At 47.9% G+C, this 12376-nt stretch overlaps 5 protein-coding genes across 6 annotated transcripts; 2 read left to right on the plus strand and 3 right to left on the minus strand.

The window, feature by feature from the left end:
• Window positions 1-508: 508 nt before the first annotated feature.
• On the minus strand, window positions 509-2460 carry DFL_007449 (beta-tubulin; the record flags this gene model as incomplete). Of its 2 annotated transcripts, none has more annotated exons than XM_067637034.1 (8): window positions 509-708; window positions 781-1762; window positions 1832-1846; window positions 1922-1989; window positions 2064-2077; window positions 2146-2171; window positions 2269-2292; window positions 2449-2460. In XM_067637034.1, the coding sequence occupies 8 exons, from the start codon at window positions 2458-2460 to the stop codon at window positions 509-511; spliced, it is 1341 nt and encodes a 446-aa protein (XP_067488591.1). The 2 variants fall into 2 exon arrangements, with proteins under 2 accessions (XP_067488591.1, XP_067488590.1); XM_067637033.1 differs by having other exon boundaries at window positions 781-1774.
• An 809-nt stretch (window positions 2461-3269) lies between these two features.
• On the minus strand, window positions 3270-4883 carry DFL_007450 (uncharacterized protein; the record flags this gene model as incomplete). The annotated part of the gene is made up of 5 exons (XM_067637036.1): window positions 3270-4240; window positions 4318-4495; window positions 4561-4685; window positions 4740-4774; window positions 4837-4883. 5 exons carry the CDS (start codon window positions 4881-4883, stop codon window positions 3270-3272), a joined length of 1356 nt encoding a protein of 451 aa, XP_067488592.1.
• A 628-nt stretch (window positions 4884-5511) lies between these two features.
• DFL_007451 (uncharacterized protein) lies at window positions 5512-9525 on the plus strand (the record flags this gene model as incomplete). Its single annotated transcript, XM_067637037.1, has 5 exons — window positions 5512-5790; window positions 5989-8311; window positions 8374-8880; window positions 8941-9135; window positions 9203-9525. The coding sequence occupies 5 exons, from the start codon at window positions 5512-5514 to the stop codon at window positions 9523-9525; spliced, it is 3627 nt and encodes a 1208-aa protein (XP_067488593.1).
• A 502-nt stretch (window positions 9526-10027) lies between these two features.
• Window positions 10028-10621, minus strand: DFL_007452 (uncharacterized protein; the record flags this gene model as incomplete). The annotated part of the gene is made up of 1 exon (XM_067637038.1): window positions 10028-10621. One exon carries the CDS (start codon window positions 10619-10621, stop codon window positions 10028-10030), a length of 594 nt encoding a protein of 197 aa, XP_067488594.1.
• Window positions 10622-11790: 1169 nt separating this feature from the next.
• DFL_007453 (uncharacterized protein) lies at window positions 11791-12261 on the plus strand (the record flags this gene model as incomplete). The annotated part of the gene is made up of 3 exons (XM_067637039.1): window positions 11791-11820; window positions 11877-12043; window positions 12099-12261. 3 exons carry the CDS (start codon window positions 11791-11793, stop codon window positions 12259-12261), a joined length of 360 nt encoding a protein of 119 aa, XP_067488595.1.
• Window positions 12262-12376: the final 115 nt, after the last annotated feature.

Consider the following 12376-nt stretch of genomic DNA (forward strand, 5'->3'; position numbering starts at 1 on the left):
AGGTGCGTTGGTTATAACGTTAGTAAACCCAAGTCGGTATATTACTTTTCAATGGCCTTCGGTTTTTTCTCTCAAAGCTATGCAACTTCCACATGGTTGCATGCTTGGGTTAATGTTATTTTATTTTGGGGTTTCATTAGCAGACATAAATGATTGGAAAAGTAGCCACCTTCGACCCCGAGAGGTAGTTTTATATAATTGAAAAAAAAAGGGGGGTTGAGAAAGAAGAGTAATAAAAGTGAAAGGGGTGGCAATAAGAAACAATATCCGGATTTTCTCCCCTTCCTATTATCCCTCTTTCCTCCGAATCCTTCAGACAAGTCGAAATGTCCTTTAGAGTTGTAAATGGATGTTTTACCATGACCCTTCCAATAACAATCGCTCGTCCATGCAAAGGACCCGCTCCAAAGAAAGCTAGAAAAAGAAAAAAAAAGGAAGAATGGAAAAAAACAAGTCATCGAAATCTTTACACCTCCTCACAAGAAGACAAAGATCATCAAGTGATAATCTACTCTTCCTGTTGCTCTTCGTCTGCGTAACCCTCCTCCTCACCATCGGAGACACCAGCCTCCTGGTATTGCTGGTACTCAGAAACGAGATCGTTCATGTTAGACTCAGCCTCGGTGAACTCCATCTCGTCCATACCCTCACCGGTATACCAATGCAAGAAAGCCTTGCGACGGAACATGGCAGTGAATTGGTCACCAACTGTGAAGATAATTAAGCGTTAGCAAACCAATTCATAATGCACAGATATTTAGGTGTTAAAAAAAGACATACCTCTCTTGAAGAGCTCCTGGATGGAGGTCGAATTACCGACGAAGGTGGCGGACATCTTCAAACCACGTGGTGGGATGGAGCAGAGAGCGGTCTGGACGTTGTTTGGAATCCATTCAACGAAGTAAGCAGAGTTCTTCTGCTGGACGTTCAACATCTGGTCTTCAACTTCCTTCATGGAGACCTTTCCACGGAAGAAAGCAGCGCAGGTGAGGTACCGGCCGTTACGGAAGTCAGAAGCAGCCATCATGTTCTTGGAGTCGAACATTTGCTGGGTGAGCTCCGGAACGGTAACGGCACGGAAGCTGTGGGCGCCACGGGAGGTGAGGGGGGCGAATCCGACCATGAAGAAGTGGAGACGTGGGAATGGAACCATGTTGACGGCAAGCTTTCTCAAGTCGGAGTTCAATTGACCTGGGAAACGCAAGCAGGTGGTAACACCGGACATGACAGCGGAGACTAAATGGTTAAGGTCACCGTATGATGGGGAGGAGAGCTTGAGGGTACGCATGCAGATATCATACAAAGCCTCGTTATCGATACAGAAGGTCTCGTCGGAGTTTTCGACCAACTGGTGGACGGAGAGAGTGGCGTTGTAGGGTTCAACGACGGTGTCGGAGACCTTTGGAGATGGAACGACGGAGAAAGTCGCCATCATACGATCTGGGAACTCTTCACGGATCTTGGAGATCAAAAGGGTACCCATACCGGCACCGGTACCACCACCGAGGGAGTGGGTGATCTGGAAACCTTGAAGGCAATCACAGCCTTCGGCCTCACGACGGACGACGTCGAGAACCTGGTCAACGAGTTCGGCACCCTCGGTGTAATGACCCTTCGCCCAGTTGTTACCAGCACCAGACTGACCAAAGACAAAGTTGTCTGGACGGAAAAGCTGGCCGAAAGGACCGGAGCGAACGGCGTCCATGGTACCGGGCTCAAGATCGATGAGAACAGCACGCGGAACATACTTGTTACTCGAGGCCTGTTGTGAAGTCTGTTAGGTTTGGTTGTTTTAGTTAACAAATCCGCAGCGCAAAAAGACAAGACTGACCTCGTTGAAGTAGACCTAGACGCGACCACGTTAGTTATATGTCTATAAATATATATCAGGTAAACAAGACCGAGAGAGTAGCAGACGTACGTTCATCCTCTCGAGTTGGAGGTCAGAGGTGCCATTGTAAACACCGGAGCCGTCGAGGCCGTGCTCAGCTGTGAAGCACGATGGTTAGTTAAATTTGTCCGACGATAGTCGTGAGGGAGGACGTTTTAAGCTTGAAGCATACCGGAGATGGTTTGCCTGTGTCGAGTCTGTTAGCTATCATGTACACGCGAAGCACACAAGATAAGGATCGTGAGGCAACATACCAGAAAGCAGCACCGATTTGGTTACCCTGCAGGACGGTTAGTTATAAAAAATATATTAAAAAACAAACAAGCGAGAAGCTGATAGAGCAGCGAGCAGCGGCAGCTACCACCGAGAGGACATACGCATTGACCGGTTTGGAGATGGACCTGGAGGTAGAATTTGATGTTAGCTGGACGTGTTCGAGTAGGCTGGAGAGCTACGCGGTCTGGTATTGAGCTTCGATAAAGCTACCACGCCACCAAATCCGATAGACACGAAGCAGGGGCGAAAAAGTAAGAAGGGGAAACAGCAAAGTAACTTACGATTTCACGCATTTTGAAGATATGGTAAGAAGAACGGTAGTTTGGATGTGAATTTCAGTGAGTAAGGAAGCTTGTTATGAAGCTGTAGTGTGAGGATTGTGATGATGGGGGTTGAGGGATGAGATGGGGAGAGAAGAAGGGTCAGAGTTAAATAAGGAGAGTCTCTCTAATCGTCCGTCAAATTTGCTGGGCGGCCAACACTCTCTGTTTTTCCACTCTGAACGGTGTAAGGAGCAGCAGAGTGGGGAAATTCGGACGCCAGCAAGCAGACCACCCGCTCTTATTTGCTGATTTTACTCCTATCAACAAGCTAGTCCCTCCTGGGAGTCTGAATTTTCTCTTGACAGACCAGTGATCATACAGGGACTTTGTAAATTGTCTTGCGCGTGAACTAGCAGCTGTCGGCCAGGGTCTGGCTAGGTCTCGCTGCGTGCATATCTGCAGTGCACCTTCGGCCTAGAATCGAACGCCCATACATCATGCAATATCTGCACGGGTACAGCATTGTCGAGGCTGGTAATAAGGGATAAAGATGAGAATATGGGAGATAGAAAAGAAGAAGAGAATAAGAAGAGACTTGAGATATTCTATACCCTGCGATAGAAACCTTTCTGTTTTATAGTACACGCATACACGCAGATGACGCCGAATACAATCCGAGTTCAAAGACATATCTTCAAGCTTCACCCTCTATGACAGTGCATACTTCATATACTCCATGGCCCGCGATCCTCAATATCAAGCAAGTAAGTAACCAGTGCAAACCAATCCCATAATATATCAACTTCAATTCAAAAATCCTACCGACTGCAAGCCCTGCCCTAGTTTCTCCGGCTTGGCCGGGCTGTCTTCTTGCCCTTTGGATCTTCCTCCTCTTCCTCTTCTGCTCCCTTAACTAAATCCCCTTCCTTCAGACCCCAGTACTCCAGATCCACATAGTCCTCCCCGTCGCTTAGATCTGGCGCCCCATCTGCGCGGCACCAATTCCAAACCTCCCTGCGCTGCCGGTCAGCTTTCAACAGCATGGCACGAACCCTTTCCAGCCCTCTAATAAACTCTTCTTCTTTCTGTACAGCTAGCAGGAGCAGTTGTCGAGTTTCTTCGGCTTCCTGCGCCGGAAGCCCAAAATTCCTGGCGTCTTCGTCACGTGCCGGCGGGTAGAACCAAGGAGAAGTACAGTTGATGATCTCGTATGGATCTACACCAGCAGGGAGTCCTGTAGGCGCAGGGGTAGCACCATCAGATATCTGCATGGCGTTCGGGTCGCCATTGACGGCCGCTGCCGGTGGGTTCTGAGCCGGTCTGTTCTGTGCTGCCGACGATGGTTCCCCTGCAGTCTCTGCGAACCCATCTGGTGGAGACGGATGCTCGACTTTTGGTATGGGCGACTTCGCCGGCACTTCATTTGCAGGCTGTTTCTCAGCACTCTCACTTGGTCTCCCACTATCCACCATTTCGACGTCTCCGTCCGGTATTGTCGATTGAGTCTCTTTCGGCTGGCTCTCTGGTCCACCAGCAGCAGCCTTCACCCTTTCCCGTTCTTGAATCATAGTTTGTGCCTCCTGGATAAACTTTGGCGCCACTACCGATTCCATCTTATCTCCTGTAACCCACGGATCGTCACCCAATAGGTGGGTCAACAGCCGTTTGATCGTAACAAGATGTTTGTGTTCGGCGCATATTATGTCCAGCACTTGGTCACAGAGATCGGTTAGGTGTCGGGATTTGTACGGTATCGATAGGGCAGGGTGATTCGGTATGTCCTTCGGTTCGACAGCGGGTGCGAGGAGAGCTAGGAGACAGACGATTTTAGCCGACAATATTTTGGGAGGGACGGAGACGGGACTACCAGACAAAGGGCAATCATACTCTCAAGATGAATACTGGCATAAGGATCCGAATCCGCAGGACTCTCATCCTCGATACTAGCATTGGCCTTCTGTTTTCTCTTCCTTCCCGACCCTGGGGCCCGCTGTTCTTCAGGCTCGTCCCGCTTGCCAGTGTTTCGATAAAGAATCATTCGTTGCCGTCCATTGTACTCGATCACCTAAATATACCCAATCAGACTAGCCATGGAACAGAGTGTCTTTATGTATGGCAGTATTTTATTACCTCCGGCGTGAGTTTCTTCCCTGTCGGTTCATCGAGACTACCAGCGTGGACCTGTCGCGCCTTTCGCTTGAGTTTGTTCCCTCGATTTGTACCGTATGCAACTTCTGTTTCGTCCGAGTCCGATGCTGTAACAAAAAAGCGTCAGTGTAATGACGATAATTAGGATATAAGAGCCGTACAGTCATCGTGTCTCCTAACGGCAGCCTTGCAGTCTCTGCGAACGGAAAAGATTCTGTCAGTCGGGGAAGTTCGAGGTTGGGCAGCTGGAGAACCCACGCGATAATCTGTAGAAGCGCAGCCTTTTCGGCGGCAGTTTGCGACATCGTAAAGTCCGATCAAAACGAAAAGAAAAAGAGCTATAAGACCTGTGATCTAGATGCTATTATTGAGTACCTAGATGCTTATCTACCAGAGGCTAAGGCCTGACGGTGGAGGAGAAAACGGGGTGGCTTGGAGGAACGGCGATGCAATAGGGACGAAGTTGAAAGAGACTCTCGCAGCCGGGCGGTCAGTAATAATTTGGGGAACGAGTCGGCCGTTTTTTAGCTCCGACCCACCAAACAACCACCACCATTCCTCTCCTACCACAACCGCCACTTACTATCGTCATCCTTCTTGCATATAGGTAATCGGTGCCAACGAAGGTACCGACTTGCTTGATTTCTTTCCTGGAGGATATATAAACTATCGAGAACTGATACCTGGGAGTAAGTTCTTATTGCGTGTCCATACATCCCTTCATATGCTTGGTACCTACTTGAGCTTGAGCAAGTATGGTTAAAGAAGTTATAAAAGCAGGAGCATATACGCTAACGTGTCTTGTATTATAAGGACCTCGCGAGAACAACGCCAATGTCTGTTTAAGAATATCAATAGCTCGTCGACGAAGAAGCTCTTCCCCTTCTCTTCCTCTCCAATTCACCCTTCTTGTCTTTCGAAGGTGCAGCAGTCATGGAAGCATACCCGCCGGAATACTTTACCACCCCGCTACCCCTTCTGGTGGTAGCCGGTCTGGGTAATACCGAGTCGCATACCGTCTTACCACCATACCCACTACTCGAGAATGCCACACTCATAAGTTGCGACGAACCTCTGGTAACCTCCAAAGTCGGCGAGGACCTGCTCCAGTACTTCCTAAAGAGCAGTGCAGATTCAGGATGGAAAGGAACTGTCAAACGAGGAGGAAGACCGCCAAACTCGTCCGCGTTTAGGGTCGCTGCTGTCGGAAGGGTAGTCTTTCCTTCCTCAACCACCACTATTATACCACCACTGTCCTCATATACCACCAAGATAGCTACCTGAAGAATCACGAATGATGTTTGTAAACCATTATGCTTTCAAATCACATTCGTATATTCAGCAACATTGGATGGAGTGCAGACGAAATTGCTGACATATTATCCTCGGGACCTTCTCTCTGATCAACAGAACTTTGCACTACCTCCCCGGAAAGCGAACCCCCCCTTCTCAGAATCCGGTGCTACTTCGCCATTAGAGGTCATGTCTCCAAAGACACCTACAAGTACCGGCTTTCCAAAACGACCTTTACATTCACCTATATCACCATTGACTCCGGACTCTCCTCTCTATCCCGACGGTGTCTTTAGTCACATCTGGCTACGAAAACATCTCTATCTACAGCCATGCGCCTTCGTCTCCTTTCACGAATTCGCTGTTGTGCCGACAGCTCAAGAAGAAGCCGTCGACAGGGCCCTTGCAACCTCTATCAATGAAATGAAAAAGGTCTTCCTCGCTGATCCACGAAAGATCAAATTCGCTGTCGTCCTAATCGCCCAGAAAACCCTACTCGAAGCTCCATCTGTCGAAAGCAGATTCGCAATGATACGGAGGTTGACAAGTCTAGATACCAAGAATTCTCTATTCTTTTTACCCGCAAGAGCCTCGAGTGTCGAACTTCAACAGTTAGCCAAAAGTGTAGAGCTATCTTTAACACCGACAGCCATAGAATTCTACCGAGAACTATCGAAGCATGCGCGTAGAAAGCGCAGTCGTTCTTCAGCTCCGGTAGCAACGGTACCGCCTAGTTCAATGTCGCAGACATTAAGCAATACGGGTTGGACAGTACGGTACGAGATGAAGCTTGCGCTCTTTGCGGAATTTCGAGCAGAGATGGATGCCGCGGTTCGTCATTACGAAACGGCATATGAAGCTTTACTGGAAGTATTCGAGACAACAAACAATTGGAGTCCCCGTTGGAACGATATACGATTACTCGCAGATGTAATGGCGGCTCGGACGATCAGGTGCTACATATACTTCGAAAACGGAACACTGGCAGCGCGGAGATGGGAAACACACCGACGGCGCATGGCAGATATCCTCGACCGAAAGGGTGCTGGGACGAGTACGTACGGTTGGGCAGCCTGGGAAGCCCGGTGGGCAGTGATCATGGCAACGATAGTTCACGGGTCGAAGATTTTTACACCTGACCCAAAGGCCAACGATATCCCGCATTTTTATGCACCGATAGACAAATCAATCAAGGTGGACGAGAGAGTGTCTGCGATAGAACATTTGCACCACGCAGGGTTCTACTGGATGATGGCCGTATCGTACTCGAAACTGCACAAACGCAGGGTCGACAGATTACCCGAGTCGGACTCGCCCGTCGACCTGTATCTTGTAAAAGCTCCTGAAGAGGAACAGCAGGTGGACTTGCTATCAGCAACTGTTAGATATCTAAATGCCGGTGCCGCCACGTTTGTAGAAAAGGGCCAGTCGCGGCTCAGAGCGAGGGTGTTATTCGAACTCGCGCAACTAGAGATGTCCAGGGAGAACTGGCAGGTGGCACTCGACGGCCTGAAGATTGGCCTAAAGTCATGGAGGGCAGACCGCTGGACGCCAGAGGTTCTAAAAGAAGCTTTGACCCTAGCACGAAACTGTGCACTGAAGATATCAGATGCGGCATCGGCTCTAACGACAAGTTTAGAATTGCACAGTAAAGTCCTCCCGGAGGGTACGCAGGTACCAGAGTTAGGCAAATGCCTGGCCGATATCGAAGGTGGCGTACAAGGAGAAATGACGTTGGCGATACGCGCTCCTGATATCCTTCCAGTTATATCGGCTGAGTACGCATTCCTGGCCACCGAGGTATCTGTGGGAGAGATGGCTATCTCGCAGCTTGTCTTGAAATCACAGGCGCAATCAGGTTCCCCTCAGCTAGTCCTTGATGAGGTCAAGGTTGAATACAAGGGAATGCTGAAGCCGCTTGTTATTCGGCATGAAGCCGCAGAAGGCTCGTCGGATTTCCAGGATATGAAATCCAAGCTAAAAGACGTCTTCCCAACTGATGGCAAAAAGCCATATGTTGAAGGAGCTGCAGATCTAGCTCTGAACCCTGGCCAAATCAAAGTCTTCGAATTTAGTTCACCACTCCGAGAACACGGAGACGTCAGAGCTACTTCGATTACTCTGACACTCCGCGGCGAAGGATATGACATCGATCTAATCATCGATATCGACGACTACAATCCCTTACTTCTCAAAACCAAGAAGGCGTATTTCTGGAAATACACAGATTCGGTATTGAGTAAGGTTCCATTGAAGACTTGTAGACCCATGTATTTGAAAATCTTACCTCGACCTCCAAGACTTATAGTTAAGATCCTACGTTTGGATGACCCCGTATATATCGGCGAGCCTATTAGGATCGCACTGGGAGTGGTGAACGAGGAAGATGAAGAAGTAGATGCGAGAATGAAGATCAGAATATTGGGGTATCCCGATGATGGTATGTCCTATTTAATCACAGCATACGGCTACGGCGATCGCTAACCATATGATACCGATCAGTTCCACTTATCACCTGGGACCGAACGGAAAACTCAGACTCCATCGAAGATGATCCGGAAACACCCTACCAACTCGGCAAAATAGCACCATCCGAAGAAATCCGACGCTCATTCACCATCCCCTCCGCCATCCTGGAAGCCGAAGTTTCATTAGAAGTCGTTTCCCTCTACGTCCTAACCTCTGATCCCGAAACTCAAATCTCCAAAAACGTCAAATTACCCCCGTTCCACGTTCGACGGCCCTTCAGAACAAAATTCGACTTCTCGCCCAGCGTGCATCTGAAGAAGTGGCCGAATATGTTCAGATTATCAGCTGAAGAAGCTGATCGTGAATCTCAAGAGGATGTATCAAAGGGGCTAACACAAAGATGGGTGTTTAAGTGCCAGATATCTTTGATGGAGTCGCGGACTTTGGTGCTGGATGGGTTTATATGCGATGTAGCAAATGTTCAGGGCGGGATTGCATGTCAACTTTCGAGGGCGGATGAGGTAAACGAACAGGGCTATGGCAAGCATTTTTCTTTGAATATTCTATATAAATAGAGGTTACGTGCTAACAATTCTATAGAACTCAAACCGGACTCAATAGTTGATATCGTCTATGTCCTAGAAGTCACAAAGCACGCTCTAGAAGATAGAAGGTCCTCGGATATAGATCTAGACCTAAAAGTTAAATGGCAGCGACCAGGCGGTGAAATAGTAACCACCCCCCTGGCGGTTCCAAGACTCCTCATCCCCGGCAGTGAACCAAGGGTCTTGGCTGGTAAGCCCCCGTCAATCCATCAACAGTCTGGATTGTTCAAAATCAACTGACCAACGACCCTAAACAGAAGCCTCGCCGTACATCCCAGACACAAACACCATAACTCTAACCTACACCCTCGAGAACCCCACCATGCACGTTCTAACATTCAACGTATCAATGGATCCCAGCGATACATTCCACTTCGAAGGACCCAAACAGCCTGGTGTGCAACTGATGCCGTTAACCAGGCTGGTTATGGAATATAGAATTTATCCTAGGATAAAGCACGATTGGATCAGGGCTACTTTGAGGGTTGTGGATAAGTATTATAATAAGAATTTGAGAATTGCGGCGACAGATGGAGTCAAGGCGGCTGATAAGGGTGGACTGCTGGTTTGGATTCCTTGACAGCTTTTTATTTAGCAGGTTAGTTGGGGATGAAGATGCATCCGAAGGTGGGGTAATAATCATTTGGAGTCTGCATTTTCCAATTCATATTCTAGCAGTGCAGTCTTTTTTTTCTTCTCCCTATGTGTGCGTATGAGGAGAGAGGCAAGCATTGAATGATAATGACTGAGATATACCTATCGATCTATGCGAACGACTGGCTTTACCCGGGGTAAGACATACTACCAAACAGCTCTTCAACCCGATCCCATAGACCTATTCCACAAAAATTCGAAGCTTCTTAACAGTAGCAAAACCGAAACGTTCCACAGTATCCTTATGAAAGACCTCCAAAAGAAAGAATGAAAAAAGGAACCGTAACCGCCAGCATAATAATGTTAAAGCTTCCCCCAAGCACAAGCATATTCATACCTACCAAAACCAAATCCCTTTTATTCCTCAATCACAACAGCCCCATTAGGTAGCATAGGACCCGTACATCCCAGGTATCCCTTCACCATTCTCACTCTCCGGGGTTGGCCTTGTTGATGGTGCAAGTTGCTTGATCTTCGCACTTTATCTTCGTCTGAACGAACGCCCCATCCGTAAAATTCTTACTCGAACATCTTGATTCTGTGCGTCGACAAGCCCCGAATTCTGGGCATGTGATAAAAGACCGACGCTGGGATCCACACTGTGACCGCTCACAACACCTTCCTCCACCGACACCTGCAACCCCATGAGTAATACTACCAACAGGTAAAGGCAACGACCCCAACATCCCAATATCAGGATCCACGATCTTCACCATCCCAAACGTAAACGTCAGTTCCTTAACATAAACCCTATCACCAGTGACCCATTTCACCCTGCTGTCCTTTTCCGATTGTTGAACACGTTGCATTTGATCGGATGCTGGTTCCATGATTGAAGGTGGAACGTCCTTTAGACTGCATTTTATTCCGATGGCGTCGGATTGATCACTCGGGGGGTCGTTGATGTAGACGAATACTCCGCAGATTAGAGGGACGCCGTCGAGGGCTGAGGCTTGGGGGTTTATGGCAATTGTTTTGTAGGCGAGGATGTGGATCTGTGGGGGGAGGAAGGTTTGGGACATATTTCATTTGTTTTTTTTGTAAGGTGAGTGAGTGGGTAGTAGAGGGGTCCTTTTCGAAGCCGGTATGGGGTGGGTATTGTGTGAATGTGACAGCTGCAGCTTGAGGTTAGAGCTTATGGGAGGGGACCCTTTGGAGATATTGAACGATTGAAATATTAGAATCAGAGAGAAAGGTCTTGGATTTGTTTTACATCTTGATCTAAATGACCTGACTACTGAGGCTTGAAGAGCCTGGGAATCAGAGTTACATATACGCATATACGCATAAATCCATATAATGTGCGGTCTAGTATCACAGCATAAAGTTCCGACAGTGGTAAATTCGATTGTGGACTTTATTCAATCATGACAAACTTATAACATGTCCAGTTATGGCAATATATCGTGACGACTTTCTAGAGCCTCGGTACGAGACTAAGTATATCCAATGGCAATATATCCAATTGTGACGGACTGCATCCAGTTCTAGTGGAGTACATCCAACGACTATGGACTGTATCCGGCTGTGGACTACGTTTTGTTCTGTAAGCCAGTTTTGCAGTAGCGCTTTTGCAGGGTCACTTTTGCAATAACAGATTGTACGACGGCTGTACTATTAGTCTAGCATCGAGTCCGGGATGTAATATTACCATTTCTTGCAATATTGCCGTTTTGTTTTTGCAGTACCGCTGGTCTTGTACTGGTCCCAGACAATATTGCCGCTTTTTGGAATACCGTTTTTGTAGCCAAGGTCTTCGCACAGTTGGAAATCTTGAATTTCAAGAATTTTATGGAATTGAAACAACCTAAAATTACCTCTGAAATATATTTGTGCAACCGAACTACTTTTCTAAGGTCCCTTTTGCCGTCGGTGCTTCTTTGATTCAGAGCAGTCTTTACTCTAAACACGAATTTTGGGCGGTTTTCCAGCTTCGGACTAGGGCAAATGGTTATATTTACAGAACAATCCGAGATAGGAATTTGGGTATATCTTTTCACACCGTTAGATGAGATATGGGTTTAATCGTTTTGGCTGGGTCTTCTGAAATTATTGAAAGAACGTGAATTTGTTTTAAGATTGTGTGTTGGATATGTTGCATTTAGACCCCTCACAAATTGGGAAACTTCGTAGAACAACAGCTCCGGCCCTCACGAGCCACCATCTTCACTTCAAAGCACAACCATCGAAGATGTCGATACCAAACGAGGCCCTGCAGAAGGCAGGTACCTTCCAGTGAGCCCTGCTCGAAGTCGGTTTGCTGACGAGTGCCTATAGGTTCTGCAAGAGATCGAGACCCAAGCTATCCTGTCCCAGCAGCAGCTGGCGGTGGTCAAGTCCCAGATCACATCAAAGCAGCGAGACACTCGCCTGATTCAGCTTACAGAGTCAGAGCTGAGCTCGCTGCCAGCATCAACCAAAGTCTACGAAGGCGTCGGGAAAATGTCAGCCACCGGAATGGTCACCTGATACATATATCGAGGCTAACATCGGTCGCAGGTTCATTCAAGAGGATACGTCCGAGGTCAAGAAGCGTCTGGAGACGGAAAGGAACACTCTGGTGGAGGATATCAAAGGCCTGAAGAAGAGGCAAACCTATCTGGAGACGACTTACTCCAATGCATCGGACCATATGAACAAGATCTTGAACAGAAGCGGTTAGAACGGTCTCGCGGGTTCTGAGCCTTTCGGATCACGGGACATATGCATCTTGATCTTGAGGTTGATACTACGCGAATGCGATGCCATTTACTTTCATTTTGATACCCGAGCATGAC

Source organism: Arthrobotrys flagrans (genome assembly GCF_004000055.1).
Source record: "Arthrobotrys flagrans strain CBS H-5679 chromosome Unknown unitig_8, whole genome shotgun sequence".
Lineage (NCBI taxonomy): Eukaryota > Fungi > Ascomycota > Orbiliomycetes > Orbiliales > Orbiliaceae > Arthrobotrys > Arthrobotrys flagrans.